Source organism: Dipodomys merriami, unplaced genomic scaffold (assembly GCF_024711535.1).
Source record: "Dipodomys merriami isolate MVZ:Mamm:240054 unplaced genomic scaffold, mDipMer1.0.p SCAF_28, whole genome shotgun sequence".
Lineage (NCBI taxonomy): Eukaryota > Metazoa > Chordata > Mammalia > Rodentia > Heteromyidae > Dipodomys > Dipodomys merriami.
The window spans coordinates 7887748-7915733 of record NW_027204270.1 but is presented as its reverse complement, the minus strand read 5'-3'; the positions used below and the strand labels follow the sequence as shown (position 1 = coordinate 7915733).

At 56.1% G+C, this 27986-nt stretch overlaps 1 protein-coding gene across 1 annotated transcript; it reads right to left on the bottom strand.

Moving 5' to 3' along the window:
- Positions 1–276: 276 nt before the first annotated feature.
- Positions 277–27986, bottom strand: Tnfrsf1b (TNF receptor superfamily member 1B). The gene is made up of 10 exons (XM_070037404.1): positions 27847–27986; positions 14315–14414; positions 12055–12183; positions 11710–11859; positions 10986–11079; positions 10438–10667; positions 9200–9277; positions 8709–8743; positions 3987–4173; positions 277–1883 (listed from the first exon to the last, which is right to left on the bottom strand). The coding sequence occupies exons 1-10, from the start codon at positions 27925–27927 to the stop codon at positions 1588–1590; spliced, it is 1380 nt and encodes a 459-aa protein (XP_069893505.1). The 5' UTR covers positions 27928–27986; the 3' UTR covers positions 277–1587.

Here is a 27986-nt window from a genome sequence, read left to right as displayed (position 1 = left end):
GCTGTGAAGGGCAGTCCTGCAGAAACCCCACCTCCACCCAAAGCAGGCTGAAGAGCTCGGGCGTGGGTGAGAGCAGGGGCAAGGTGCATTTGAGGCTGTCTGTCTGGCCCTGGCCAGAAGCCTAAGAGCCATGGCGCTGCCCGGCTCTCAGTCAGTGCAGCTGTAATGGGGAGTCCTTCTGGGCTGTGCTGGCCATGGCCCCAGCTCTCCTCACACAAACTGATGGCAGGATGGCAAGACCAATGGCCACCCCAGACCCCAGCAAGAGCCAGGGACCAACGTGTACAACAACATTTATTTATAAGAACAAACGCTGTCCAGCATCCAGTGCTCATCATCTTGGATCAACACAAGCAGGGGAAATAGAGGCCACGCTCAGAAAGTCTTTCCAATGTATGGTTCCTTTGCTCTTGTTCAGCAATCCCAGAGACCCGAGGTACTTCCAGAACTGGCCACCAGGGGGCTCATCCCGACCGCCCCACAGGACCCAATGGTGGGCAAGTCTGAGACCCTGATTCTCTAAGTGCAAGGCCTTTTTGTCTCCATGGTTACGGCTGTGTTTCTGCAGACAAGTTCCACAAACAAGGGATCAACCCAAGTACCTGAGACTGAATAGGACCCCCAGCCCCTTCTTTCCAGATCAGGGCATGGGTTGGGGGAACCGGATGGGCTAATAGGGAAAAATCCAACTGTTGGGAAAAAACACTGGCTGCAGCCTCTTCTGGGTGGGCCACTTAACTGGACAGCGTGGGCTGGGCAGACCCGTAACATGCAACACAGACACAAACTGGCTCTCTCATTCAGTACCAGAAAGGCTCTGCAGTTCCCCCTAGGACCAGAGACACCGGGAACGCGGGAGGGAGCAACGCAGCGCTAGAGGAGGAAGATCCAGGCTGAGGTAGGTGGAGCGAGATGGGTGCAGGGCCTGGGGCCTCTCGAGCAAGATGGGTGCAGGGCCTGGGACCTCTCCAGTGGAGGCCATTCCCTGTCAGGATGAGGTGTGGCCCCGGTGAAGGCTGGAGTCGGGGTACCCCAGAGTGAAGGTCAATACACACCAGGCAGGCAGCACACGGGCTGGTGGGGTGGTTCTGTCGGCTTCCCCATCCCTGCCCTGTGGTACTGAGGCTGGAACCCAGGGCCGGAGTCCCACGGGGCAGCAGCAGCCCCGGGCAAGGGTTGCCTGCCAGGGTCCTCTGGGCCTCTTTCCCACCAAGGTTCCAAAGGACCAGGCAGAAGAAGTGAAGATTTGGAGTCCTGAGCAAACGTGAGGGACCCCCAGGTCCTACAGGGGTGTGCTGGGCCTCGCAGAGGGGCCAGTCAGGGGGTCCCGGCATTCGGGGGGAAGCATGGTCCTTCCTCCTGGGTGACACACAGGCCCTCCTCCCCAACCAGCCTCTCGGACCCCCAGAGAAAACCACCAAGAGCCCCAGCACCCCAGTTCACAGGCCCAGTGGAGGGGTCCTCACAGAAGGGACCCAGAAAGAGCCCCAGCACCCGGGGAGGAGGGGAGGCCTGGGCCTGGGGGCCCTTTGGCAGGGTTGTCCTGCTGGAGGTGAGCGGCTGTGTTAACGCGCTATACCGGCCAGGTTAATGGGCCTGCATGCCCGCATCAGGCACACCGAGAGGCAGGGGCTTCTCTTCGGGGCTCTGCAGAGTCTCTGGGGTCTCCGTATGGGAATGGAAGGGGCGCTCCTCCTTGGAGAAGGGGACCTGCTCATCTGCCGCCGCTGCCGCCGCCACCACTGGGCAGCCCACCGGGTTGGCATCTGGGTCCTCCACCGTGGTATTGGCCTGGGAAGAGCAACTTGAGCCATGTTCCGAGCTGCCACAGACATTCACGATGCAGGTGACTTTGACATGCGTCCCGTGGCCGCCGGGGGACTCTGGAAAGCACAGGTGGGAGGTGTCAGTCTAGGGGGAGGCTGGAGTAGAGGGTGGCTGTCTTTGCAGCCTGCTTTGTGCCCAGGGGCAACTTAAGACATGGGGAAGAGCAAGGGGCCAGGAGCCCAGCCCTGCTGGGGAACTTGTTCTTGTGTGCCTCAGTTGCACACAACAGCATCCCGCCTTCACCAAGCCCATCCATGCCAGACTTGTAAGGGAGCAATTAGCTAAAGCAGACCAAGGTCTGCAGAGGATCTGAGTGCAAGCAGCTGCAAAGCCCAGACCTACTGGGGCAGCCTGGGACCCGGCCCGGTGCCTGACTCCCTCCCAGACCCTGAAGAGGAAGGCCTGGGGAAGAATGGAGCCGGCCAACCTGCTAGGCCCGCAGCAGCCTCATAAGGGCCAGGACATGTTTCCACAACCCCCAAATGTCACCCAGTGTCCCCCATGGCCTTTGCAGTCATGAAGGAGACTGTGGGGGTGGACGGGGCCCAGCTCTGGGCTGTCGCAGTCACACGGCGGCGGAGAGGGGTGTCGGGGTGGGAGGGACCAGCAGGGAGCAGAGTAAGGTGAGGCCAAGGAGCGAGGGAGGGATGCCAGGGAGAAGCAGCTGAGAGAAGGGCAGAGGGGGAAGGGGACAGGCAGATGCTGGGGCAGGGGGGAGGGGGGGAGGTTCCTGCTCCAGGGCAAAGGAAGAAGCCACCTGACATGGTATAAGGGGCTGAGAAGCCAGAAGGAACTGGTTTATATGGACACATTCATTCATTCATTCATTCAATAAGCATGCAGGGCCACCTGCTCCGCTTCAGGCACTGGCTCAGGCCCTGGGTCACAGGCTTCAGTCTAGCAAGACATTATCCCGAGGAGGGCAGGGTGTGGGAGGAAAACAGAAGTGGGAGCTGAGTGGGAGCTCCTGGGGAGGGGGGTGTGTCAGCTAGCAGGGGTGCGGCAGGCAGAGCGGGGTGCGGGCACGGCAGCCACGGCAGCGCAGCACCACGCTGCCGGGGGAAACGGGGTGTGGTGGTGGTCGCAGTGGTCAGCCCAGGAGACTGGCAGGTGCCCAGCAGGGCCCAGTTTACTCATCTCTCACCAGCCCTGCCAAGGAGGTGCTGTGACTCATCTCCGGGGGAGGAAACTGTAGCTCAGGGAGGTTAAGAAGCCTGCTGGAGCTGAGCGCTATGGTTCACACCTGTCATCCTAGCTACTGAGGAAGCTGAGATCTGAGGATCCTGGTTCGAAGTCAGCCTGGGCAGGAAAGTCCGTGAGACTCTTCTCTCCAATTGATCACAGAACAAGGGGAAAGTGGCGCTGTAGCTCAAGTGGTAGAGCACTAGCCTTGAGCAAAAGGAGCTGAGGGACAGCGTCCAGGCCCAGAGTTCAAGGCCCAGGACCAGCAAAAAAAAAGAAAGCCAGAAGGGGAACTATGGCTCAAGGGGTAAAGTGCTAGCTTTGAGCAAAAGAAGCTGAAGGACAGCATCCAGGCCCTAAGTTCAAGCCCTAGGACTGACCCTTCCCCCCTCCAAAAAAGAAATGCACAAGCCCAACAACTGCCCATGGTTTGACTTTCAACTTGACATTGGTGGGGAGTGATGCGCTTTCAGCGCACTGTGCTTAGAATGTTGATGGATCATTTCCAGGAGTAGCAACGCGCCCTGGGGTCCTCCACCACCGTACTGGCTAACAGCGGGCGCCCAGGCTCCCTGAACCTCAGGACCACCGGGGAAACGTGAGGCCCTGCAGCGGGCTGAGCTTCCGGGCTGCAGCGTTCTACAGAGAAGGTGGGCGCCATGTGCATTTCCCTCCTAGGTAGTCTTCTCAACTTCCAATGGGTTTTTGTTTTTAGTCAGACAGGGGGCTTGAACTCTGGGCCTCGGTGCTGTCCCTCAGCTCTTCAGCTCAAGGTGGGCGCTCTACCACTTGAGCCACAGCGCCACTTCCGATTTTCTGGTGGTTAATTGAACGTAAGAGTCTCATGGACTTTCCTACCGGGGCTGGCTTTGAACCGCAATCCTCAGATCTCAGCCTCCTGAGTAGCTAGGATGACAGGCGTGAGCCACTGGTGCCCAGGGGACAGAACCCTATCCTCAGTCCAAGTTGCCTCTCACCTGAGCACCTGGCACTGGCCCGGGCTTCCCCGGGCCCCGTGGCCTTGTCCGTGGCTGGTGCCTGCACTTGGTGCCTAGCGGGTGTCCTCTTGTCCAACACGCTGGCCGAGCTCTCCAGGGAGCTGCTGCTGGAGCTGGGGGCCGTGGTCAGCAGGTGCTGCTGCTCCTTCTCGGCAGGCAGGTAAGGCTGGGAGGACGAGAAGAGAGGTCAGCGCCACCCCTGCTTGCCACCTTTGCCACGCAAGCCTCACAGTTTACGTGACGTGTCTGCCCCTGCCACACGCTTCTGATTCACCGTGGTTTGGGGTCTCTGAGTAGCACCCAGCTGCCCTGTGGGAGGCTGAGGTTTAAGAGGACCGGGCTACTCAGCCTCATTCATTTAGCAGGAAGGAGAAGAAAAGTGACTTTCCTAAAGTCGCCATCAGTCCCAGGAGTTGGCCAAAAGCATGGATTCTGGATCCAGACCATATGAGGTTAGATCTCAACTCTTATCATTCATTTGCTGTGTGACCTTGGACAAGTCACCTAACCTTTCTGTGCCTCCGTGTGTTCACCTAGAAAGGGAATTAGTAAGCTATGCCATAGGATCATTATGAAGATTAAACCAGAGAGATTTAGCTCTCTAGCACTTGAGCCATTACATCCCTTCCAGCCTTTTCTGAGCAGTTTATTGGAAATAAGAGTCTCACAGACTTTTCTGCCTGGACTGGCTGGCTTCAAACCATGATCCTTAGATCTAGCTTCCTGAAGAGCTAGGATTACCCGTGTGAGCCACCAGCACCCAGCTAAAGCAGAATGATTTATCAAATGCCCAGAACAGTGCCTGTTGACAGTAACATAGGAAATCCCACAGAGGAGTTTATTCAATGAGAAGTAGACAAGGCACGGCCAAGGCCATACAGCCTGAGAACCAAGAATGGCTTTCATGTTTCTGGCTGTTTGTTTGCTTGACTGGTTTGTGCTGATACTGGGCTTGAACTCAGGGCCTGGTGCTGCCTCTTGGCTTTTTCACTCAAGCTGGCACTCTACCACTTAAGCCACGACAAGATTCCTCTCTAAGCTTGCTCACACTGACCAGACATTGGCTGAGGGCCTCCCTTGAGGCTCTGGGCGACCACTGGATTCTAGAAAGAAAAAAGATGGCTGCCATCTCACCTTGACCCTGACCTGGACCGCCAGGGTGAGCATGATCCGTGGCATAAATGGATCTGCTGGTGGGCCGTGCCATACATGGTGGGGGCAGGTGGGAGAGGCAGAGGCTCAGCATTTGCTGCAGGTAAGGGCTTGGGGGGGGGGCCCACATCTCCCTCCTTCCCATGAGCTAAGACCCCTGGCCTTCCTCCAGAGTGTGGGATACAACTCCAGCTGTGAGGGGCCTAGGAGGCAGAGATGCCACCAGCCAATCACTGCAGCCCCTGCTCCTGGCCCCGCCCACCAGGTTTGTTACCTGAGACCTGCCCAACCCACAGCCTGAGACTCCGGGCTGGAATCCCTACAAGATCAGGGAAGCACAGAGAGGCCGAGTCCTGTGTGTAGAATCACACAGCTGGTCATGGAGAGCGCATGAGGAAGCCAGGCCAGTGTGCCAGAGCTTCAGGCTGCCCAGGGGCCCCTCTTGCTCCCCTGGGCGCCTGGCAGACCAGGTCCCCCAGTTCAGGAGTGATGGAGGACATTCCAAGTTCCCAGCCAGCACTGGACCACGGGCCAGACCCACCCACCCCCAGCCTGGAGGGGGGGACGAGCATCCAAATGTCAAAGTCACAACCTCTAAAGAAGGGGCTTTTCTGGCCTGGGCCCCACCTCCCTGCTGGAGGTGAGGGCCAGGCGGAACAGAAATTCTCAAAGGTCACCACTGCTCCTCCCCCACCAGCTGCAAAGTTCAGATGCCACGAGGTCTTGTTCCCCCAGCCCCAGTAGGGGGAGCACTGCCGAGGCTCACGTGAAACAGGACCCCAGGCCAGGTGCTGGTGGTTCACTCTTTAATCCTAGCTACTCAGCAGGAGGCAGAGATCCAGAGGAGCACGGATCAAGGCCAGCCTGCAAGACCCCATCACAGGAGGAAAAAAGACTGGCCATGGTGGTGCCTGCTTGCTATCCCGGCCCTGAACGCAGTGGACAATAGGACTGGAATCCAGGACACGGGCAAAGATGCAAGAACTTATCAAGAAAAAAATCCTAAATCAGGCACCGGTGGCTCAACCTGTAATCCTCGATACTCAGGAGGCTGAGATCTGAGGCCTGTGGTTCCAGGCAAGGAAGTCCATGAGACTCTCACCTCCAATTAAACACCAAAAAAGTGGGGAATGGAGCTGGGGCTCAAGTGGTAGAGCACTAGCCTTGAGCACAAAACACCTAGGCCCTGAGTTCAAGCCCCAGGATGGACACAAAAATGGAAAAAAAAGAGAGAGGGGAGAGAAAAGGAAGGGGAGGGAAGAGAAAGGGAAGGGAGGGAAGGGAAGGGGAGGGGAGGGGAGGGGAGGGGAGGGAAGACAGGCTCAACTGGAGGAATAGTAGCTCAAACCGGAGAGTATCAGCTATGAACAGAAAAGCTGAATGAGAATGTGACATCCCGAGTTTGAGCCCCTTTGCCAACACACACATAAAAGACAACCAGAGCAAAAAGGGCTGGAGCTGTGGCTCGAGTGGTACAGTGCTTACCTAACAAGCACAAAGTCCTAAGTTCAAATCCCAATCACACACACATACACACACACACACACACACACACACACACACACACACACACACACCTGCAAGACCCAGCTCATCCAGACCCTGTACAGGCTCCTGCAGATCCGTGTGTGTGTGTGTGTGTGTGTGTGTGTGTGTGTGTGTGTGTGTGGGCTGAGGGCACATGCACTTGCACACACATCTCTGAGTGTACAGCCATGCATCTGTGCAGATCCGTGTGTGTGTGTGTGTGTGTGTGTGTGTGTGTAGGCTGAGGGCACATGCACTTGCACACACATCTCTGAGTGTACAGCCATGCATCTGTGCCTAAGAGTGGCACCGTGTGGCACCAGTGGCTCACACCTGTAGTCCTAGCTACTCAGGAGGCTGAGATCTGAGGATCATGGTTCAAAGCCAGCCCGGGCAGGAAAGTCCCTGAGAGTCTTAGCTCCAATAAACCACCAAAAAACTGGAAGTGGTGCTGTAGCTCAAGTGGTAGAGTGCAAGCCTTGAGTTAAAGAGCTGAGGAACAGCACCCAGGCCCAGAGTTCAGGCCTCACAACCGACAAAAGAAAAAAAAAAAAAAAGAGTGGTGAGGTTTGTGCAGGGTGATGGGGATGCTCCCAGGGAACCCTAGGCTGCTCCCAACAGCTGTGCCACCTTTGGGAAGTTACCTAACTTCTCTGGGCCATGGGTCTTGGGCTGTGAAATTGGGTCAATAATCAATCACATGGCCTGTGTATTGCAGCACAAACAACATTGCCCAGGCCGGCACTGCATCTGTGTAGTTGCTGACAAAGGCTCCCACTGGTTGCTAGCATGCACTCCTGCGTGAGCGTGTGCGGGGGTGGTGTGGGCATGGCCCACGGCTGGTCCCACCCAGAGCCTGGCTTTGCAGCATCACGTCTGGGCCCCAGCTGAGGGCCCAAGGGGGTGGTGGCCCAGGCCTGCAAGGGGCGGGGCTGGGGGCTGAGGGACACAGGGAGGGCAGTCCTGGCAGAGTAGGGCAGCCACTGGCCACGTCCACCTGTGGGACCTGAGTGACAGCACGGGCCTAACAATCTGCCCTGGCGGGAGCGAGCAGAGCTCCCGAGACTCAGTTCTTCATCCGTACGCTGGGGAGGCTGGGGCCTCCTGCTCTGGGTATGGGGTGAGGGCACAATGAGGGGCCCGGCCTGGCTCTGTCCCTCTGAGCACACTGCACGAGGGCCGGGGCGGGGTGTTCACACCACAGGGAGGGGCAGGAGGCCATGGTGCAGTCAGGCTGGGGGTGCCCCCCCAGGAGGGGTTCCCAGCCCCGCAAAGGGCTCTGCACGCCGCTCTCCACCCGCAGAGACTGGGTGGCTCCACCGCGTGAATGTAAGCTCAGCAAAGGGAAGAGGAAGTGGGGGCCAGGGGGCCGCACCCAGAGCTTTCCCAGGCCACTGATGGGGCAACACTTGGCTGGGAGAGTGGGTGACCTGGAGGGGGGAGCGGGGACACTTGCACACCACCAGGCAGCACCAAGGAACTGAAGTGGCCACGGGGGGGGGGGGGGGGATGAGACACACTGAAATATCCCAGAGCGGGGCAAAGGCACTGGGGCTGCGTGGCCTGGGGCAGGTCCTGGCCCTCTCTAAAATCAGGAGATAAAACCAGTTTGTCAGCCGGGCGCCGGGGGCTCATACCTGTCATCCTAGCTACTCAGGAAGCTGAGATCTGAGGATCATGGTTCAAAGCCAGCCCAGGCAAGGAAAGTCCGTAAAACTCTTATCTCCAATAAACCACCAGAAAACCAGAAGTGGCTCTTTGGCTCAAGTGGTAGAGCGCTGGCCCTGAGCTGAACAGCTGAGCGACAGCGCCCAGGCCCAGAGTTCAAGCCCCAAGACAACTACCAACAACAACAACAACAACAAAAACCAGTTTGTCTGATTTCAAAAGCCTTGTGGGAACCTGGGTCTTGGGGCCACCCAGGGCTCAGCACACGTCCCCAGCCTGGATGGACACACAGAACCGACTGCCGTAACTGTCTGACTTGAAGTAGGCTGGAAGTGGGGACAGAGGGACACTCACCACCTTGGCTTCTCTCGGTAGGCAGAAAAACTTCTCTAGAAAGAGAAGAGAGGAGACAGGTCAGGGAGTGGCATTCCTGTGGCCGGTCTGTTCTAACAGGAGGACTTTGGGGGCCCAAGCGGAGCTTGTGGGGTGAAGCCAGCCTTGGGGAGCTGTTGTCACCAGGCACGCACGATGCCCAGAAGAACCTTCCAGATCTCTAGCTCACAGCACAGTTCCTCTCCCACCTCTGGGCAGCCATCGGCTAAACCCTCCTCCCCGCACTCACTCCAACCACAGACAGCTGCCCAGCGCCCAGGCTGCAGCTTTCTGGAGAGTTCTCCCCAAGTCCAGCGCCCTCCATGCCTTCCAGCAGCCCCACGAAGGGCTGAGAGAATCTGTGCCTTAGACTCCAAGCTGCCCCCAAGCAGGGACCGTGCTAGACCCCCTCCCCCCTGCACCACCCCCCCCAAAAAAAAAGCGGGATGAAGGAAGCAGGGAAGGAAACGTACTTTTCTTCTGGGTCAGGATGACGCAATTCACCAATCCCACCAGCAGCAGACCCAGGGCTGTCACCCCCACAATCAGTCCTAAGAGGAAGAGAGACACAGAATTCCTCCCTCCGCCAGGGCTCCATGCGCAAGGCAGCTGGAGGTGTTGCCAGGGAGAAGCCAGCCCAAGGTTCTCAAACTGGATGACAAGTCGAACCCCTGTTGGCCACATTCAGCCTGGGGCCACCCGTCACATGGGACACCTCTGGCCCAGGGCAGTCAGTCCACCCCCAGTAGAGATCACCAGAAGTCAACCAGGCCTGCGGGCTCATTGTCAGCCAAACGGTGCGACCAGAAATAGCAAGCAGGACCCAACTTGTCCCAGGCAGGAATTCTAGTCTCCATGAGGGCACCAGGTTTGAGGAGACCTACCTGTCCACTGCCCCCAGTGTCCCAGGACACGGCAGCATCTGACTCATAAGACAGGAAGAGGAAGGGAGTATGGAAGGAAAGGAGGAAGGAAGGAGAGAAAAGAGGGAGGGAGGGAGGGAGGGAGGGAGGGAGAGAGGGAGGGGAAGAAGAGAGACAAAAAGCCAGGCACTGGAGGCTCACGTCTGCATCCTAGTTACTCAGGGGGCTGAGATCTGAGGATCAAGGTTCAGAGCCAGCCTGGACAGAAAAGGACAAGTGCCTCTTACTTCCAATCAACCACCAAAAAGTCATAAATGTAGCTGTGGCCCAAGTAGTAGAGTACCAGCCTTGAGCAAAAAAATAAAACAGAGAACATGAGGCCCTGAGTTCAAGCCTCATTAATGGCACCAAGAGAGAAAAAGGGTGTGGGGAGGCAGAGAAGGGAAGGAGAAAGAAAGGGAGAAAGAGAGAGAGGACGACAGGGAGACAGGGGAAGGGAAAAAGAAAAAAGGAGGGACCAAAGAGAGAGGAAAGCCTGTCACTGGTGGCTCACTCCTGTAAGCCTACCTACTCAGGAGGCTGAGATCTAAGGATCACAGTTCGAAGCCAGCCCAGGCAGGAAAGTCTTCTCTACCAGTCAGCACCAAAAAACGTCAGGCGTGGAAGTGTGGCTCAAGTGGTAGAGCACTAGCTTTGAGCAAAAAAAAAAGCTCAAGGACAGTGCCCAGGCCCTGAATTCAAGCCTCTGGACCAGTACCACAAAAAAGGGGGGTGGGGAGAGGACAAGAAGGAAAGGGGAGAGGTGAAAGCAAAGGAAAGAGAAGGAGGGAGGAACCCTCCTAACTTACCAATGGGAAGAGAGATGCTGGTCCTGCTTGATTCAGCCGGGGGCTTGGTGCCATGGGGGAAGGGCAGGGAGGTGCTCGCCGCTGGGCTGGGCCCTGTCCTGGGCTCCACAGGCTGGGGTCCCACGGTCAGGGGCTGGGATGTGGGGTCCGCCTCTGGGACTGCGCCCGGGGTGGAGGACAGGCAGATGGCATCCATGTTTGCATTGCCAGGGACAGCCAGGACAGCGCAGCTGGAGGAGGAAGGGGAGGGTGGTCAGGAGGAGAAGCTGAAGAAGACCTGACTCGTCCTGGAGCAGAGGGCCACGCTGGGATGGGCGAGCGGGAAGGCATGCACGCTCCCTCTGGGGGTGCTCCCTCCTGTCGCCAGCTTCTTCTCCCTGACACTGGACCCAGCCCAGTCTGCTCTGCACAGCAAGGCCTCCTCTGCTCACAGCACCTGCGCCTGCCCCAGGACCCTTGTGCCACCCTCAGAGAAGCCGGCGTCAGCAGACTTTTTCCCCTGAAGCACCCCACCTCTGCTCCTTCACAAACAAGGGCTTGGCACTCACACGCGGTGGGGCCTGCAAGTGTCCGTGGATGAAGTGGTGTTGGAGAATGTTCCAGAGGTACAAGCGGTACATAGGACGTTTCTGCTCGCAGTTCCTTCAAGAGAAAGAAAAGAGCTTGTGGACAACTCCAGCACGCCCGGAGCTAAGGGCCTGTCACTACTGTTTGTACCGCTATTCTTTTTTTTTTTTTTTCTTTTGTCGGTGATGGGGCTTGAACTCTGGGCCTGGGCGCTGTCCCTCAGCTCTTCAGCTCAAGGCGAGCGCTCTACCACTTGAGCCACAGCGCCACTTCCGGTTTACTGAGTAAAGAGTCTCACAGACTTTTCCCGACCAGGTCAGCTTTGAACTGTGATGCTCAGATCTCAGCCTTCTGAGTAGCTAGGATGACAGGCGTGAGCCACCGGCACCCAGCTGTACCTCCATTCTTAAGCACACGTGTGCATGTTCACACAACTCACACACACATGGACACACGTGCATGTTCACACAACCCACACACACCTGGACACACATGTGCACAGGGCCAGTCTCTAGGCTAGGAGGTCACTGTCTCCTCCGTCCCCGGCAGCGTTGAGCTTAGTCTGGTCCATATCTAGGTCCCCAGGCCCTGGCACACAGTGGGTGCCTATTCAGGTATGGTGGCACATAGAATGAAAGGTGAGCGGGTGGACCAATGCACCGGCCACTGTGAGGCAGAGCCCCCCCCCCCCCCGCAGCCCCCTACCTTTCCTGGCCACGCCGAAGCCGGGGCCGCACTTGCTCAGTGGCACGCACAACTTGCAGCTGTCAGGGTTCCCCAGCATGCAATACAAGTCCGGCCTGCAGATACAGGCCCGGTCCTGCTTCCGGGTGCAAGCTTGAGTTTCGATCTGGTCTGGAAAAGCAAGAAGGCAGCCAGGGTCATTCCAGTCTCCACACTGACTGCTCCAACCTCTTCCCGGTACAGGGGCCATACGGCCGTAGCCACAGGGTCGGTCAGCGGGATCCGAGTGGGGGACGATGGCAGGGAGGAGGCCACAAGGAGGAGGCCAGAGGGAGGAGGCTGGGGCCTTGCTTCTCTGTCACTCACCGGCGCCGCAGGGGGCCCTGCAGCTCAGGCACGTGGAGGCCCAGTGCCAGATCCTCGTGTAGGTGCTGTCTTCGCAGTCCACACACACCGTGTCAGTGGTCTCTGTGCAGGAATGTTCCACATGCTGGCCTAGAAAGCACGCACCGGAGGTCTCAGCAGGGTGGAGCTTCTCCCAGGAGCCTGGGCTCAGCCAGGGGTCCACAGTTCCCAAGCCCATGAGAGGGAACTCATGGTACTGTTCCAACCCAGCCATCACTCCACCACTACCTCTGATAACCGACCCACCCCCCCAGCAGTCAATCACACTTTAGTAAGAATTCCCTTACAGCTCCTTTCTTTTTGACAATTGGTAGTAATTTCTCTATCTAGGGGTAGGAGCTACAGGGAAAAGGAGGTAGTAAGAAATTCCCTGCTGGGTCCCCATGACTCACGCCTGTAATCCTAGCTACTCAGAAGGCTGAGATTCTGAGGCTCACGGTTTAAAGACAACCAGGGCGGAAAAGTACCAGTGAGACTCTTTAGCTCCAATTAACCACTCAAAACACAGAAGTGGGGGCTGGGAAGTTGGCTCAGTGGTAGAGTGCTAGCCTTGAGCTGAAGAGCTGAGGGACAGTGCCCAGGCTCAGAGTTCAGCTCCCACGACTGAAAAACAAAAACAAAAACAAAAACAAAACCCAGAAGTGGCACTGTGGCTCAAGTGATAGAACACTAGCCTTGAGCAAAAGAAGCTTAGGGGAAATGGCTCTGTGGCTCAAGTGGTAGAGCTTGCTTGAGCTGAAGAGCTCAGGAACAGTGCCCAGGCCCAGAGTTCAAGCTCCACAACCAACAAAAAAAAGTCCTAATTTTGCCAGGCACCGATGGTTCACACATCTAATCCTAGCTACTCAGGAGGCTGAGATCTAAGGACCATGGTTCAAAGCCAGCCTGGGCAAGAAACTCCAAGAGACTCTTATCTCCAATTAACCTCCAGAAAACCAGGAAGTGGGGCTGTGGCTCAAGAGCACTCACCTTGAGCTGAAGAGCTCAGGGACAGTGTCCAGGCCCAGAGTTCAAGCTCCACAACCAACCAAAAAAGAAAAGGAGGAGGAAAGGGGGGGGGGAGGAAAGAGAAGAGGAGGGGGGGAGAAGGGGGGAAGAGAGAGGAGGAGGAGGGGAGAGGAGAGGGGGGAGGAAAAGGAGGAGGAGGGGGAAGAAGAAAAGCAGCAGCAGCAGCAGCAGCAGCAACAGCAGCAGCCGAAGTAGCCGAAGCAGCAGCAGCTGTTGCTTAGGGACAGTGCCTAGACCCTGAGTTCAAGCCTCAGGACCAGCCAAAAAAAAAGAGGGCCTTGTGTTTTCACCCACATCTCAAGCTACTGTCCCAGGAGCTTCCAGACTCTTATAGAATGAAATCTGAACTCCTTGCCACGGCCCGCTCTTTCTCCTCATCTCTCATACTCTTCACCCACTCTGAGCCACACTCAGTGATCTGGCTAGTCCTCGAGCTCACCAAAATCTCTCACCCCAGTGCCTTTGCGCTTGCGGGCCTGCCACTCCTCATGGGTTTATGCAGCTTGCTCCTTTACTTCCTGCAAGGCTCTGCCCAAATGTCACCTGCTTAGAGACACCTTTCCTGACTATCCACATAAAACAGCATGCCCTGCCCCACTATGATTTTTCTTTCCAGCACTTTCTGGCAGGTAGGGCCACACAGCCATTGGAGATTTGTCTCCATTAGAAGGCAAGGGTTCCTGCGTCCTGAGCTCTGTCCAATCCCAACAATGGAACAGAACACACCCCGAGTGCTTTATAGATGTGAGTGCAGGTATGAACGTGGCTGGATGGACAGAGTCTGGAGGCAACCTGTAGAGTGGGTATAGTATACACCCACAAGTTCAAATAGACACTGAGCACCTACTATGTGCCAGGCACACACCATGTGCTGCGAAATCAGTGGAGACCAAGCCACAGTCTCAGGCCTGGAGGTGCCAGGCTGCAACCACGCGGGTCATGCAAACATGACCTGCCCCAGGCTGTGCCCAAGAAGGCATGCAAGCCAGCTGGGAAGTGTAGGGCAGGGAGAGGGGACGGGTGAGTGAGGTTGAAAGACGAGTAGAGTTAGAGAGAGCTAGGAAGTGTGCCAGACGGAGGGGGCAGCTGGCAAAGGCCCAGAGCAAGAGCCACCAAGGCCTCGTAATGCATGCCACCAGACGGGAGTTGAGAGAGAGTCGAAGCCACAGCCCGCCCCCCCGCACCGCCTCCAGGACTCCAGCGCGCCCCTCACCAGGGGGACACATGCGGCAGCACTTCTGGACCTTATTTTCAAAGTATTCTTCCTTCTGGCACTTGTTTCCAGAGCTCTGGGAGTAGGACGTCGAAGTCACCTGCTAGGAGGAAGGCAGGTCAGCCATGAACAGGGCAGTGCCCGGACGCTACACCTCTGACACCGGCCTAGTCCTGCCAATGTCTGGCCTCCCCCCCCCTCCCCCCTGCCAGATGCCATGGATGGGACTTTTCTCTCTGAATGTGGAGTGTCTGATTCTCTTTTGCCTCCCTCCTCAGTCCAGCACACTCATGTCTGCAGGTGGAAGCACAGGCCTTCCCCGGGAAGATTTGAACTCGCAGTGGCCTTGGCCACAGACAATCAAAGTCCTGGGTACACGGCTGCCCTCCGCCCAGCTGCCATGCCATGCCAGCGATGCAGGGGGTGTGCCATCATTGAACTTGCAGTTTCAGACATGTGTCACCCCAGGGCCCTCAGGAAATCCACATTGGCTAGAGCAGACCATTCTACATGGGTGCTTGTCCCCCAAGGCTGCTACATTGGGTGACAAGGGCTCTCCAGCTGGAGGTGGGGGGGGACTTGAACTCTGGGCCTGAGCACTATCCCTCAGTTCTTCAGATCAAGGCTACTGCTACAGCACCACTTCCAGCTTTTTCTGTTTATGTGATACCAAGGAATCGAACCCAGGGCCTCATGCATGCAAGGCAAGCCCTCTACCACTGAGCCAGCTTCCCAGCCCTCTTTCAGCCTTAAGATGGGACAGACTAATGCCTCATCCCAAGCTTGGCCAGGCAAGTTGACAGAATCTTTTGGCCTCTGCTGGCCCCGCCCCTTCTGGCTGTCCCACCCCTTCCCCTTGAGAGTCCTCCCCTGTCAATCACAGGCACAGAAATCCTAACCTCAGGCTCTGCTTCCAGAGATTGGACTTCAGACAAGGGTGTGACCCCAAAGAGGCTTCACTAAAGCCAGACAAAGAAGGGCTCTGGGCTGCAGGCCTAGTATGGGCCAGGAAACAGGAAGATGGTTCTCAAGAGCCAGCCAGTGACAAGGAAAGATGTAAACACCAGTCCTGTCTAACTTCACCGCTCAAGATTTCAATCTCTGTGCCATGGGCCTCCATAAAGAATGAGCAAAGCAAGGAATGAAAGAGAAGAGAGTGGGAAGCATGGCTTACTGGTAGAATATCTGCCTAGCAAGCACAATGTTCTGAGTTCAAATCCCAGTACCACCAAAAGTCAAAAAAGAGAGGGGGAAAAAAAATCAGCATTTCTAACATAGACAACCAGAAAGAGACACAGAGTTTCTCTCTCTCCACTGGATTGTAGAGCAACAGTGACAGCCATCATGGGGCCTGTTCTAGGACTCCTAGCCACACATCCCTGAGCTCCAGTCTTCCTTCAAAAGACAACCGGTCAGCTGGGCGCTGGTGGTTCACGCCTGTAATCCTAGCTACTCAGGAGGCTGAGATCTGAGGATCGCGGTTCAAAGCCAGCCCGGGCAGGAGAGACTGTGAGACTCCTATCTCCAATAAACCACCAGATAAGCGGAAGTGGCGCTGTAGCTCAAGTGGTAGAGCGCTCGCCTTGAGCTGAAGAGCTGAGGGACAGCGCCCAGGCCCAGAGTTCAAGCCCCACGACCAAAAAAAAAAAAAAAAAGACAACCAGTCAGCCGGGCACCAGTGGCTCATGCCTATCATCCTAGCTACTCAGGAGGCTGAGATCTGAGGATCACTGTTCAAAGCCAAGCAGGGCAGGAAACTCTATGAGACTCTTATCTCCAATGAACCATCAGAAAACCGGAAGTAGCTCTGTGGCTCAAGTGGTAAGCACTCACCTTGAGCTGAAGAGCTCAGGGCAGCACCCAGGCCCAGAGTTCAAGCCCCACAACCGATAAAAAAAAAGACAAGCTGTCCCTTAGGTACAAGCATAAATGAGCCACCACCACCAGGATGTAAGCATGAATGAACCACCACAGCAGGATGTGAGCTCGCTCAGTGTTGCTAGGCTCCTCCACAGGCAAATTCAGAGGCTTGTGTGTGTTTACACAAGCAAAGAAGAAGGTGTACACTGAGCCCAAAGTCGCACAGACGTCACCCCGAGAGGACCAGGGGAGGGACCAGGAGCTGGCTTGAGGCCCCATTGTCCAGCCAGCTGCAATCACATGGTCATAATAAATGTTTAGTGACGGGAATGACACAAATGTTTATTGAAGGAGTACCGTCCTCTCCTTGGAGAGGGGTAGAGAGGCAAGAAGACCAAGTTTCAATTCCTCATTCTACCACTCACCCTCAGAAGGCCTTTAGAAAGTGTTTCAACCTCTCTGGACTTCAGTCCTAACACATGGTGACACAGAAGATATTCAAATATCTAACAGGCAGCGTGGAGTACTGTCCAGTAGCCCTGGACAACAGTTATAAAGAAGCCAGTCAGAAAACCAGGTGCTGGTGGCTCACGCCTGTAATCCAAGCCCTCAGGAAGCTGAGATCTGAGAACTGCAGTTTGAAGCCAGGCCAGGGAGATAAATCCAAGACACTGTTGTTGGTGGTGGTTATGAGACTTGAACTCGGCCTGGGCACTGTCCCTGAGCTCTTCTGCTCAGGGCTAGCACTCTACCACATTAAACCACAGCTCCATTTCCAGATTTCTGGAAAGTTAACTGCAGATAAGAATCTCACAGCCGGGCGCTGGGGGCTCACGCCTGTAATCCTAGCTACTCAGAAGGCTGGGATCTAGCCAGGCGCTGGTGGCTCATGCCTGTAATCCTAGCTACTCAGGAGGCTGAGATCTGAGGATCACGGTTCAAAGCCAGCCCGGGCAGGAGAGACCGTGAGACTCCTATCTCCAATAAACCACCAGAAAACCGGAAGTGGCACTGTAGCTCAAGTGGTAGAGCGCTCACCTTGAGCTGAAGAGCTGAAGGACAGCGCCCAGGCCCAGAGTTCAAGCCCCACGACTGACAAAAAAAAAAAAAAAAAAAGAATCTCACAGACTTTCCTGCTGTGATCCTCAGATCTCAGCCTCCTGTGTAGCTAGGATGACTGCGTGAGCCACCAGCGCCCCGCCCAAGACACTCTCGTCTCCAATTAATTGCACAAAACCAGAAATGGAGGTGTGGCTCAAGTGGCAGAGCACCAGCCTTGAGCAGAAAAAGCCAAGCAAGAGCCCTGAGTTCAAGTCCCAGTACTGGTACACGCATACACCCACACCCACACACCCACACCCACACACCCACACCCAGTCAATCAGAAGGATCTGGCAGCTACAACACTTGGCACCTCCAGCCTGTGTGGCCCTGGCCATTTGCCATGGTCCAGGCAGGAGGTGAGCTCCTGTGACCACCCCCCCCCCCACGCCGTCCCAGCACCGCCTGGGAATCCTCACTGCCATGGTCCCTGTAGCAGGCGACACAGGCGGCCTGGCCCTGCCTGTCTCCTTTGCTGAGCCCAACAAGCAGTACTGACGGGCCTGGCTGCATGCAACTCGGTGCCAACAGCTGGAAGCCATCAGGGGTGATGACCCAGGCAGCAGAGTTCCCTGCTGTGGGTCCTCTGGGGAATTCTGTTCCCATGCTATTTCTGAGCTGTCTGACAAAATTCCACATAGCCACTAAGGGAGCGTCTCAGACAGGCAGGCCCTGCTCAGGCCTGAGCCACCCAGTCCGGCCTTCCCCTTTGCTGCTCAGGGTCGGGGAGCCCTTGCAGCTGGCAGCTGGACGCCTTTCTGCCCAGCTTGTAGCCTGGCAGGGAGGGGTACTGAGCAGTGCCAACCTACCCAAGGGGCCTCCTCCCAATGTCACGTCTGGCAGAGGTGGGGTTCTGGCCTGAGCACCAGCACCACCAAGCCGAAACCTGACTGCACCTGCCACCCTGGCCTGGCCAGTCAGGCTGTCTGAGGCTACCCCTGCCCTGGTCAGTCAGCTCTGACAGGGTTTGAGGAGATGTGGTACTCAGAGTCTAACAGAACAACCGAAACTCCCTCTAGACTATAAACTCCCATGTACACAGTCAAAGCGTGCATAACTGTGCGCACAGGTGCGCTTGCACGCACTCAGTATTTCTCCCTAATTCAATACCCAAGAGAGTTCTCTGGTGCCCTATACAAAGGGGGCCACCTAAGCAAAGCGTAGTGGTGCCCGCTTGGAATCCCAGCACACTTGGTGAGAGAATCATGAGTTCAAAGCTAGCTTGGATCATACAGCAAAACCCGGTTTCAACAACCTAAAACAAACAAGAATCAGATCCAGCCCCCCACCCCCACCCCTGTGTGGGACCTCACTGCTTGTCCCAAGGCACTGGGGTAGCCATCTCCACCCTCGGTGGTGTGGGTCTCAGGCCCCAGGAGGCTGTGCCACTAACAAGGAAGTCAGCAAGGAACTTTCCCCAGAGCTGCGAAACACCATTGCCAGGCAGGATCTGCTTATCTGACCCTATAAAGATGACCGAGAAGGGCCAGGGAGGGGCCCACAGAGGGGACTGGGGTGGGGAAGGGGGGAGGGCGGATGGGAGACAATGGTGACAATGACAACTCTGTACGCTGCAAACACAGGACCTTCAGGGCACCTTCCACAGACAATGTTAACTGCTGCATACAGTCCCTGTCCACTCCCCACCAGGGGCCCCAAACAAACAGGGCCTCCAACCCCCCTCAGCTGCCTCTTTCCTCAAACAACGTCCCCCCAGGGCAGCGAGGGGCTTCCTCAAGTGCCCTGGACGTTGGAACCAGGTGGGTGGCTCCACTGGGCTGAGAGAAATCTGGCTGGAGGTGGATGGGGGCAGGGTTTCCCGGCAGGGCCTGAGCAGCCTGATGGGAAAGGGCCGGCCATGCCTGGGCCAAACTGTTCATGGAGCAGCAGCTGGACCCCTCCAGCCTCCTCCCTCCAAAGTGCCTTCGGATCCCAACATCGTTTGAATGAGGCCCCTCCCCATCTCCCTCCTGTTGTTCGGTGTAGCAGAGGGGGTCAGCCCTCCCTCCAGTCTCCAGACCTGTTTATCCTTTTGGGTAGAGAGAAAAAAAAAAACCCACCAAACCACAACTTTGTCATGGTCAAACAATGAGGAACAGAAAGCCCCTACACAGAGCAGAACAAAAGGTCACACACCCCCACCCCCAGCAGGGCTCCCCAGAGCAGAGGCTGAGCTAGAACTTTGGCTAGGGGGCATTGCAGGGAACCAAGCCAGATAAGGGGGGGCTCAGAGGTCCCCATAGTGTGGCAATGGCCTCTGGGAAACGCAGGGCTAGGGAAGCCTCTGGGAAATGGAGGGCTAGGGAGGCCTCTGGTCCTTTGTTTTGAATCAGGGGAGGCTCAGATGGACACCCCACCCACCGCATGGGGGATGGGACTCTAAAAGGAGGAAGTTAAGATGAACTACGCTGGGCTCACTCAGCATTTTTAACAGATCCGTTTTTCCAAATATAGGGCCTATGTGAAACTCCAAAAAATATGGGTGGGGTGACCCCCCTCACTGAACAGGTGCAGATTTCTGATCCCATGGGGAGAGAACTGAAAAAAATCAGATAGATGAGAGGGATGTGGTTAGGTTAGGATGGACAGATGATAAATGACCACGATAATGGTAGTAATAATGAGGAAGAGAATGATATGGTCTGGTGGTGGTGCTATGTAGAGACATAAATAGATGGATGGATGATGACGGATGAAATGAATTAACAAAGTTATCCCTGAATCTGCTAGGGACCAATGGCTCACACCTGTAATCCTAGCTACTCAGAAGGCTGATATTTGAGGATCATGGTTCAAAGCCAGCCCACACAGGAAAGTCCATGAGACTCTGATCTCCAATTAACCACCAAAAAAAAAAAAAAAAGGCCAGAAATGGAGCTGTGGCTCAAGTGGTAGAGCATCAGCCTTTGCTCAGGGTCAGTGCCCAGGCCCTGAGTTCAAGCCCAGGACTGGTACCAAAAAACAACAACAGCAAGGTGGAGGTGCTGAGTACTTTCTTGTGCTTTTATAAACAGATCATGAAAGAATCAGCCTGGGCAAGGAGACAGACGGGGAGATGCTCCCCAGCTCCATGCGTAGGTTCACAGCTTTCCTGTGTCCCAGATTCCCCACAGATGCCAGCAGCCTGGCCAACCTCCCCTACACCTGGTTCTGCCAGTGGAGGCAGGCAGGGGACAGCATTGGGAGGGAGAGGCAGATGGGGGAAAAACGGCCCCAATAAGCCCTATGGCAAAGCCCCTGAGTGCTGAAGCAGACCCGCACAGGGGACAGGGCCCCTCCCTTGTGGTGAGGGGGCAGTAACCCGATCAGATGCCAGAGGAGTTGAGGCTCACCCAAAGGGCCCTAAATGGCAGACCCCAGGAGCCTGCATCAGCTACTGATTTCCAAGTCTCCTTGCTCTCTTACACAGAGCAGTCTGTACTCTCCTCCTGCTCTTCCTCTTCCTCCTCGTCCTTGTTCTTGGCCTGGGGCAGATGTTCCAGCTGTGGGGACACGCAGAAACATCTGCCCAAGGATCCCAGGAGCCCCCAGCACAGATAGAAGGCGTCTTCAAGCAATAGAGAAACCACAGCATTTACATAGCAGGTCCTGGAGCCCTGGGGCGTGACAGGGGTGGCAGAGGCATTTGAGTGTTGACCTTGGAGCCTTGAGACTGAAGCCCCGGGGACCGTGGGGGTGCAACCACATGGCGACAGGCCATTGCAGCAATGCCACACACAGCAGGGCCTGTCTGCCATCAGAGGCAAAAGCATCACGTCAGAAAGGGCTGCCACATCACAGGCAGCCAGGCTGACACATCCCACCCCACCCCACCCCACCCCACCGGCTGCTGCCTGTGATGTTGGTTTAGAAGTAAGTGGGCCAGACAGGAAGCCCAGGCTGGGATCCAGTTCCTGGGGCCAAGCTTTGTGCTGTGTGCCAGGGTACAAAGATGCTGGGGTATAGCCCTTGCTTCCAAGTCTAGTAAAACAGAGAATGCCTCCACCACACTGTCCCCTCCTGTCAATCTCCTCCTTAACATCGGCCACTCTCACCAGCAGTACTCCTCCCTCTCCGTTTACAGTCTTAGGCCCATTTACAGAGAAACCAAAGCTATTCCAACATCCAAGACCGCATGCAGCTCCTTCCAACATCCAAGACTGCATGCAGCTCCTTGGAACCTTCCAGCAGCTCAGCACTGGTGGCTCACATCTGTAATCCCCACCACTCAGGAAGCTGACTTCTGAAGATCTTGATTCAGAGCCAGCCTGGGCAGAAAAAGTCCTTGAGACTCTGATCTCCAACGAACCAACAAAAAGCCCAAAACATGGAGGTGTGGCTCAAATAGTAGAGCACCAGCCATGAGTGGAAAATGTCAAGTGAGAGCAAGAGGACCTGAATTAAAGCCCCAGTACACATACACGTGTACACACAACACACAACACACAACACACACACACACACACACACACACCCCACTTCCTTCAGCTCTGCCTCAGGCAGAGTACAGCCTCCTTAGCAGGGATCCTGGGCACGGGGGTGGGGGTGGGGCCCTGTGAATAGATATCTGCACCATTCTGTCCTCAACTCCCCAGTTACCTCTTTGATACCTGACCCCCTGCACCCTTCCTCTGTGCCCTGCCACCAGCTGATGCCTCTGCCCAACGCTTCTTCCACCATCATTTCTCTGACACCTCTAAAACCTGGACAGGGTCACAAGTCACGAGTCCTTCCTTCCCATCACGAGCTTCCTGGGTTACCTCTTGACTCCCCACCACCCCCTCCCTCCAGGGACCACACATACACCACACCCTATTATAACCTCACCTTCCAGTCCCACCATTTTGTCATCTGTAAACTACTCTGGAAGGAGGCTAAGACCTGAAGACCCAAGTTTAAAGCCAGCCTGGGAGGACAAATCCAAGAGCTCTTACCCCCAGTTAAGCAGCAAAAAATCAAAAATAGGCAGCCGCTTGTGGATCATGCCTGTAAGCCTAGCTACTCAGGCTGAGATCTGAGGATCATGGTTCAAAGCCAGCCTATGCAGGAAAGTCTGTGAGACTCTAATCACCAATTAACCATCTAAAAACCAGAAACAGAATTGTGGTTCAAAGTAATAGAGTGCTATCCTTGAGCAAGAAAGCTTAGAGACAGGGCCCAGGCCCTGAGTCCAAGCCCCACAACCACCACCAACAAAAAGTCAGAAATGAGGTCTCTGGTTTCTAAGGCTGGGTTGAGGAAGTCCTTGCTAATCTGGCTAGGAGTAAGACAGCTGAAGTTCCGAGGCTGGCGACCAAGGTCCCCCTGGGATGGATGGAGGCTGAGCCCAGACCGAATCGCAGCACCCAGGTCCCTCTTCCTGTCTCCACCTGCAGCCTTGGCCCTCTCCCCTGAGAGCCCCCTCCAAACAGCTTGGAAGATGTCCCCAAATACTGCCAGCCACCTGGCCCTCCCCTCAGAGGCCTCAATTCCCTGAATCCGAGGCCATAGCAGCTTGACTGTGTCAGGGCCTCGGTCAGGCTGAGATCAAAGCCAAGCCAGAAATAATGCCCTGGGGATTCCTGCTCTGTCTCTGCCTGGGCATCTGAAGGACCCTAGCACTCTGGAACAAAAGTCACCCTGTGCTGTCAGTTTTCCCCATGGAACTCAGTCAGTAGGGCAGCAGGTTCGCCCAGGGCCTGAGAACTGGCCCTCCAGCCCCTCCAGACAATCAACAACTGGTGTGGCAGGGGCAGTCAGTCACCAGATGTGGTGACTGCAAGCGGAGGTGTGTGTTGCTCAAGTGGTAGAGCACAAAAACTAAGAGAGAGTGGCAGGCGTGGAGCTGAAGGCCCAATACAGGTGTGGGCATATGCACGTGCGCACATGCACACATACGCGCACACACGCACACACACACAGATTCACTGGGCTGCACACACTTCCTCCTCTCCCCTCCAAACCACAGCAGTGTCACCGTCTGCTGTGACATCACAAGGCGTCACGATGGAAAAAGGGTGTGGGCACCAGGGATAGGGTGTGGAGGGGGGGCAAACCAATCACCCCACGCAGAACCACGACCAAGGGGCAGGTGACTGTACCAGTGACGTGACAAAGGCCCTCTGTGCTCATGGACTATGTCAGGCTGTGGGTTGCAGACCCCCCAGCCCATTGCCACAGACCTGCACACGCTCCCTGATCTGGGGAAGGAGCTAGCTGCAGGCCTGTGAGAAGTGCTAAGGGACACAGCAGCAGAGGGGTGCCCCAAGAGCCCCAGCTCTGCCTGTGGCTTCAGCTGATGCTGCAGCTTCCCGAGAGGGGACTGGCAGCCACAAAGTCTTACTGCCTCTGGGGCCCAAGAAGGGAAATAATTTCTGCGAAAGCAAGTGGCACTGGGGTGAGCAAGATGACATGCTGGGGGACAAAGACATTCCTGGGGAGACTTGGAACCCCAGCCCCACCTCACTGTCAGGCACACTCAGAGCAGGCCAGTCATACTTTCACCGGGAGTGAGGCCTCTGCCCAGAGATGTTAAGGGACTTATAAGATCACACAGCTAGCCGTGATCTCTACTCTCCCAACACCCAGATCTTCCTCAGAGCCACTCTGTCCTTCCAGGAAGTCACTTGGGGACAGCTCAGAAGAGCCCCACGAGGCTTCTCCCTCCCCCTCAGAGTGACACAGAGCCTCAGCCCCACAGAGACAAATAGGTTTAGAGACCACCTGCACCCCTCTGTATTTTATCAAAAGCACCCTCTTCACCCCAAATGACTTACAACTCTGCAAGGTAAGGAAGTGGCGACCATGTGGGGGCCTGAGGCCAGACCATGGAGCAGGTAACAGGGGAAGCCTGGGTCGGGGCACTGGATGGCGCAGGAAGCCAGCAGGAAAAGGCAAGTAGGAAGGAAGTTGCTAGTAGGGTGCTGGGCAGGAATTGTGGGCAACTGAAGATCTGCCACCCAAGATTCAGGGCCTCATGGCTACCAGAGACTCTAAGCCGACTGTGGTACCTACCTTGGCCCCATGCCCACGAGCAGCTGCCACAGGCTGTAAAATACTTGTAGTCCCAGCAACCCAGTAATGCAGCAGGATGGGCAGTGGAAGGGGACACAGCCCGGCCCCATCGAAGCTCCCTCTCCGCCTCCCTTCCTCCCCTCACCCCCCCACCCCCAGCAGAGCGAGAGCATGTCTAGAAGCCACAGCAAATACTTGCATGCCCACTGAGGCCTGAGTCACCTCCAACAGACAGCCGTCAAAAACCAGAGCAGGCACATGGAGGTGTGAGCACTCTTTAGGGAGAGGACTCTGGCCTCTGCTGACCTCATACAACACGAAGAAAAAACCAGAAGAAGGCCCTGAGAGAGACAGGCAAGATAGAACCCAGCCAGCACCCTCCGCTGGCCTATCAAACTCTTCTGTTTCATCTGTACAATCAGGTCAGGCCAGGCACCAGCGGCTGGCTACTCAAGGGTGAGATCTGGGGATCAGTTTGAAGCCAGCCCAGGCAAGAAAGCCTATGAGACTCTTTTCTCCAATTAACCACCAAAAAACAAAAGTGGAGCTGTGGCTCAAGTAGAGAGCACTAGCCTTGAGCAAAAAAGCTAAGGGACAGTGTCCAGACCCTGAGTTCAAGCTCCAGTACTAGCATATGTGCATGCACGCATACGCACACACACACACACACACACACAAATTAGGCCATTATAAAGGTCAAATGAATTTTTTTAAATATATGTTCAAGCTCTTTTTTGGAGGTGAGGGGGTGGTACTGGGATTTGAACTCATGGCCAGGTGCTCTACCATTTATGCCACTCCCTCTATCCCTTTTTGCTTTCATTATTTTTCAAATAAGTTCTAATTTTGCCTCATGGTCTGGCCCACAGACCTATGCCTCCCTTCTAGCTGGGGTGACAGGCACACACTCATTTGGCTTTTTATTGGTTGAACTTGTGAACTTTTTGCCTGAGCTAGCATCAAATCTCAATCCTTCAAATCTCAGCCTCCCAAGTAGCTAGGATTACAGGCTTGAGCCACTGTTCCCAGCTTGATCAATCTCCTTTGAAAGCCGATTATGTAGCAGGTACTGGATCTCCAACCAGGAGCTCCTGTTCCTCATATTTCTCATTATCTGATTATCACAAGTGAAGTGAGTGCATGGAAGCGAGGGACATTGCCCAACAGCTGTAATGGGCACATCAGGTGAGCAAGAGCAGCTGGCAGGTAGCTACTGTAGGCTACAGGGTGCATTGAGCAGAATGGAGACAAAGGTGAGCTCAGGAGATGGCGGTAGAGGAGCACTCAAGGGAAAAGGGAAAAGGGGTGTGACGGTTCTGAGGCTTGTGTGCATGTGCAGCATGTTCACCAATAGAAAAGCAGCCAGCTGGGCATAACATTGAGGATCGAGGTGACAGACAGCACTGAGCGAACATGATACGCACATACCACAGCCAGCAGCAAACTCTTCCCACCTCTAGAACCACCCAGGCTACTCCTCTGAGAAGCACTGGTGGGAAGGGCCATGGAATGGAACAGTGCTCTAAAAAGCCATTGGGCCAGGGCCCCAAATCTATGTAATACTTACTGGGCTCAGGTCACAAGGGTTGGAAAGGTCTTGACTAGTTAGCAGCAGTGTGGCTCCATGAGAGGGCACCCAGCCCTCGCCAATCCTGCCTGCCTCACTGGCGTTCATGAATGAATGAATGAATGAATGAAACAACGCAGTCCACATTAGCTGGCAGACAGAGCAGATGAAAGAGGCAAAGTCTCCAACCCACTTAGAGGTGACGACTGCAGGCAGGGGGGGACGCAGGCATGGGGAGGGTGTAGGAAAAGAGCTTTAGGTCAGGTGAGACCGCATTCGAATCCTACCCTCTCACCACCCCCACCCTCACCCCCAGCCCCCTGGGCTCAGGAAATGGCATGACCTCTCTAGACCCTTCCCACCTCTCAACAGGAACCACCCACCTTGTAAAAGCTGCTAGAAAGGAGGTTAACAGCTCAACGCTGTGGCAGAGTTTCTAGCACAGCACCCGACACAACATGTAGGTGGTCCCAAACCTCAGGGCTATGTATGGTACTGCTAGGCAGGAGGAGGAACCCACAGTCCTGGTTTTCAGGACCTTTCTATGCACCAACCTGGGTAAGACACAACCAGATTTAACAACACAATGCGCCCAGACGCTCGTAGCTCACGCTTATAACCCTATAGCTATCCAGAAGGCTGAGATCTGAGAACTGCATTCATGAGACTCTTATCTCCAAGTGAACTGCCAAAAAGCCAGAAGTAGAGCTATGGCTCAAGCAGTGGTAAAGCACTATGCAAGGTAAGCGCTCTACCACTGAGCCATCTTCCCAGCCCTGATAAAGCACTATGCGTGAGCAGAAAAAGCTAAGGGACAGCACCCAGGTCCTGAGTTCGAGCTGCAAGAAGCAGGGACAGGTCAGCTAAACAGTTCATAGCAATTATTTTAGGCAGCAAGAGTCAGAGCTGACTAAAAAGGTCTGAAAGGGAAGGAAGTGGGGAGAAATCCCTCAAGCAACTCCAGAACTCCTTCCGGGGGTCCCTCAAAGTCCTGCATCTGGCAGTCCCCCTGTCCTGTCACCAGGCCTCCAAGGCTGACCCAGGCAGACCCAAGTTCCCTCCAAAAGCCAGCGCCTGTGACATGACCCACGTCAGGCTGGGCACTACAGCCCGCCCACATTTACACGCAGCCCTCACACTCACTCAGCTGCACATCGCTCAACTCTGGTCTAGTCTGGACAGTCCTGACCCAGAGGCCACCTTGGACCTCCCTTGACCATGCCCCTCCAGCTCCCTCCAGGAACGCACGGTGGGTGAGTGAGTGAGTCAGTTCTGGTCTGACAGCCCTTGACAACTGGACTCCTGGTCCAGGTGGTGACTGAGTCACCTTCCGCCACCACAGCCAAGGCCACCTCACCTTCCTCCCTCCCAGGTGGGCCGGAAGGCGCACTGCCCCGCCATGAAAATGCCCACGAAGGGCTCCTCCCATGCCTTCCTTGAAACATGACTTCTCCAGGCCTCAGTTTCCCTTCTCTGTGAAATGGGGTGGCCTTACCTTACAGACAGTGAACTCCCTCATAGGAAAGGATCTGCTCCCTTTGCAAAACTCAAACCCCTCCCCCCCTATTGTGGAGGGTGAGGTGAAGGCTGAATACGGGGGTCTCCATTTTCCGGGGGCCTCCGTGTTTCTGGAGCCCCTTGGCCGAGCATGTCTGTCCAGCTCAATAAACTCCCAGAGCAGACGCGGCCCTGACTGGACGCCGGGCAGCGGCTGGCTACTCCCCCTCCCCTCCCCCTCCCCTCCCCCTCCCCCTCCCCTCCCCCTCCCCCTCCCCTCCCCCTCCTCCTCCCCTCCCCCTCCCCCCCCAGCCCCCCACCCCGCCCCAGGGCCCGGCTTCCCGACTCGCAGCCCAGGTGTTTCTAAGAAAGGAGAATCCGCGCGCCCCCGCCCAGTCCCTCCCCGCAGGGGAAAGTGGGGGGAGGGCCCCGGGGCTCGCGGAGGAACCGGGGTGCGTCCCAGGCCTGGGGTCCCCAGCGGGTCCCAGCGGCGACCCGGCGCCCCCAGCCCCGGACGGCTGAGCGGGTCACCCACCTGGGCGGGCACGCCGCGCGCCGCGGCCCAGAGCTGCAGCCCGACGGCCAGCACGGCCCAGGCGGCGGCGGCGCGCGCCATGGTCCGGTCCGGGTCCGGGTCCGGGTCCCCGGGCTCGAGGCTCCGCAGCCTCCGATCCC

Coding starts and splice junctions, on each gene's coding strand:
- Tnfrsf1b (XM_070037404.1), bottom strand. CDS start 27,927: ATGGCGCGCGCCGCCGCCGCCTGGGCCGTGCTGGCCGTCGGGCTGCAG. Junction 4,174..8,708: donor TACCGAGAGAAGCCAAGGTG/GTGAGTGTCCCT, acceptor TCGTCCTCCCAG/CCTTACCTGCCTGCCGAGAA. Junction 1,884..3,986: donor GGCCAGTGCCAGGTGCTCAG/GTGAGAGGCAAC, acceptor TGTGCTTTCCAG/AGTCCCCCGGCGGCCACGGG.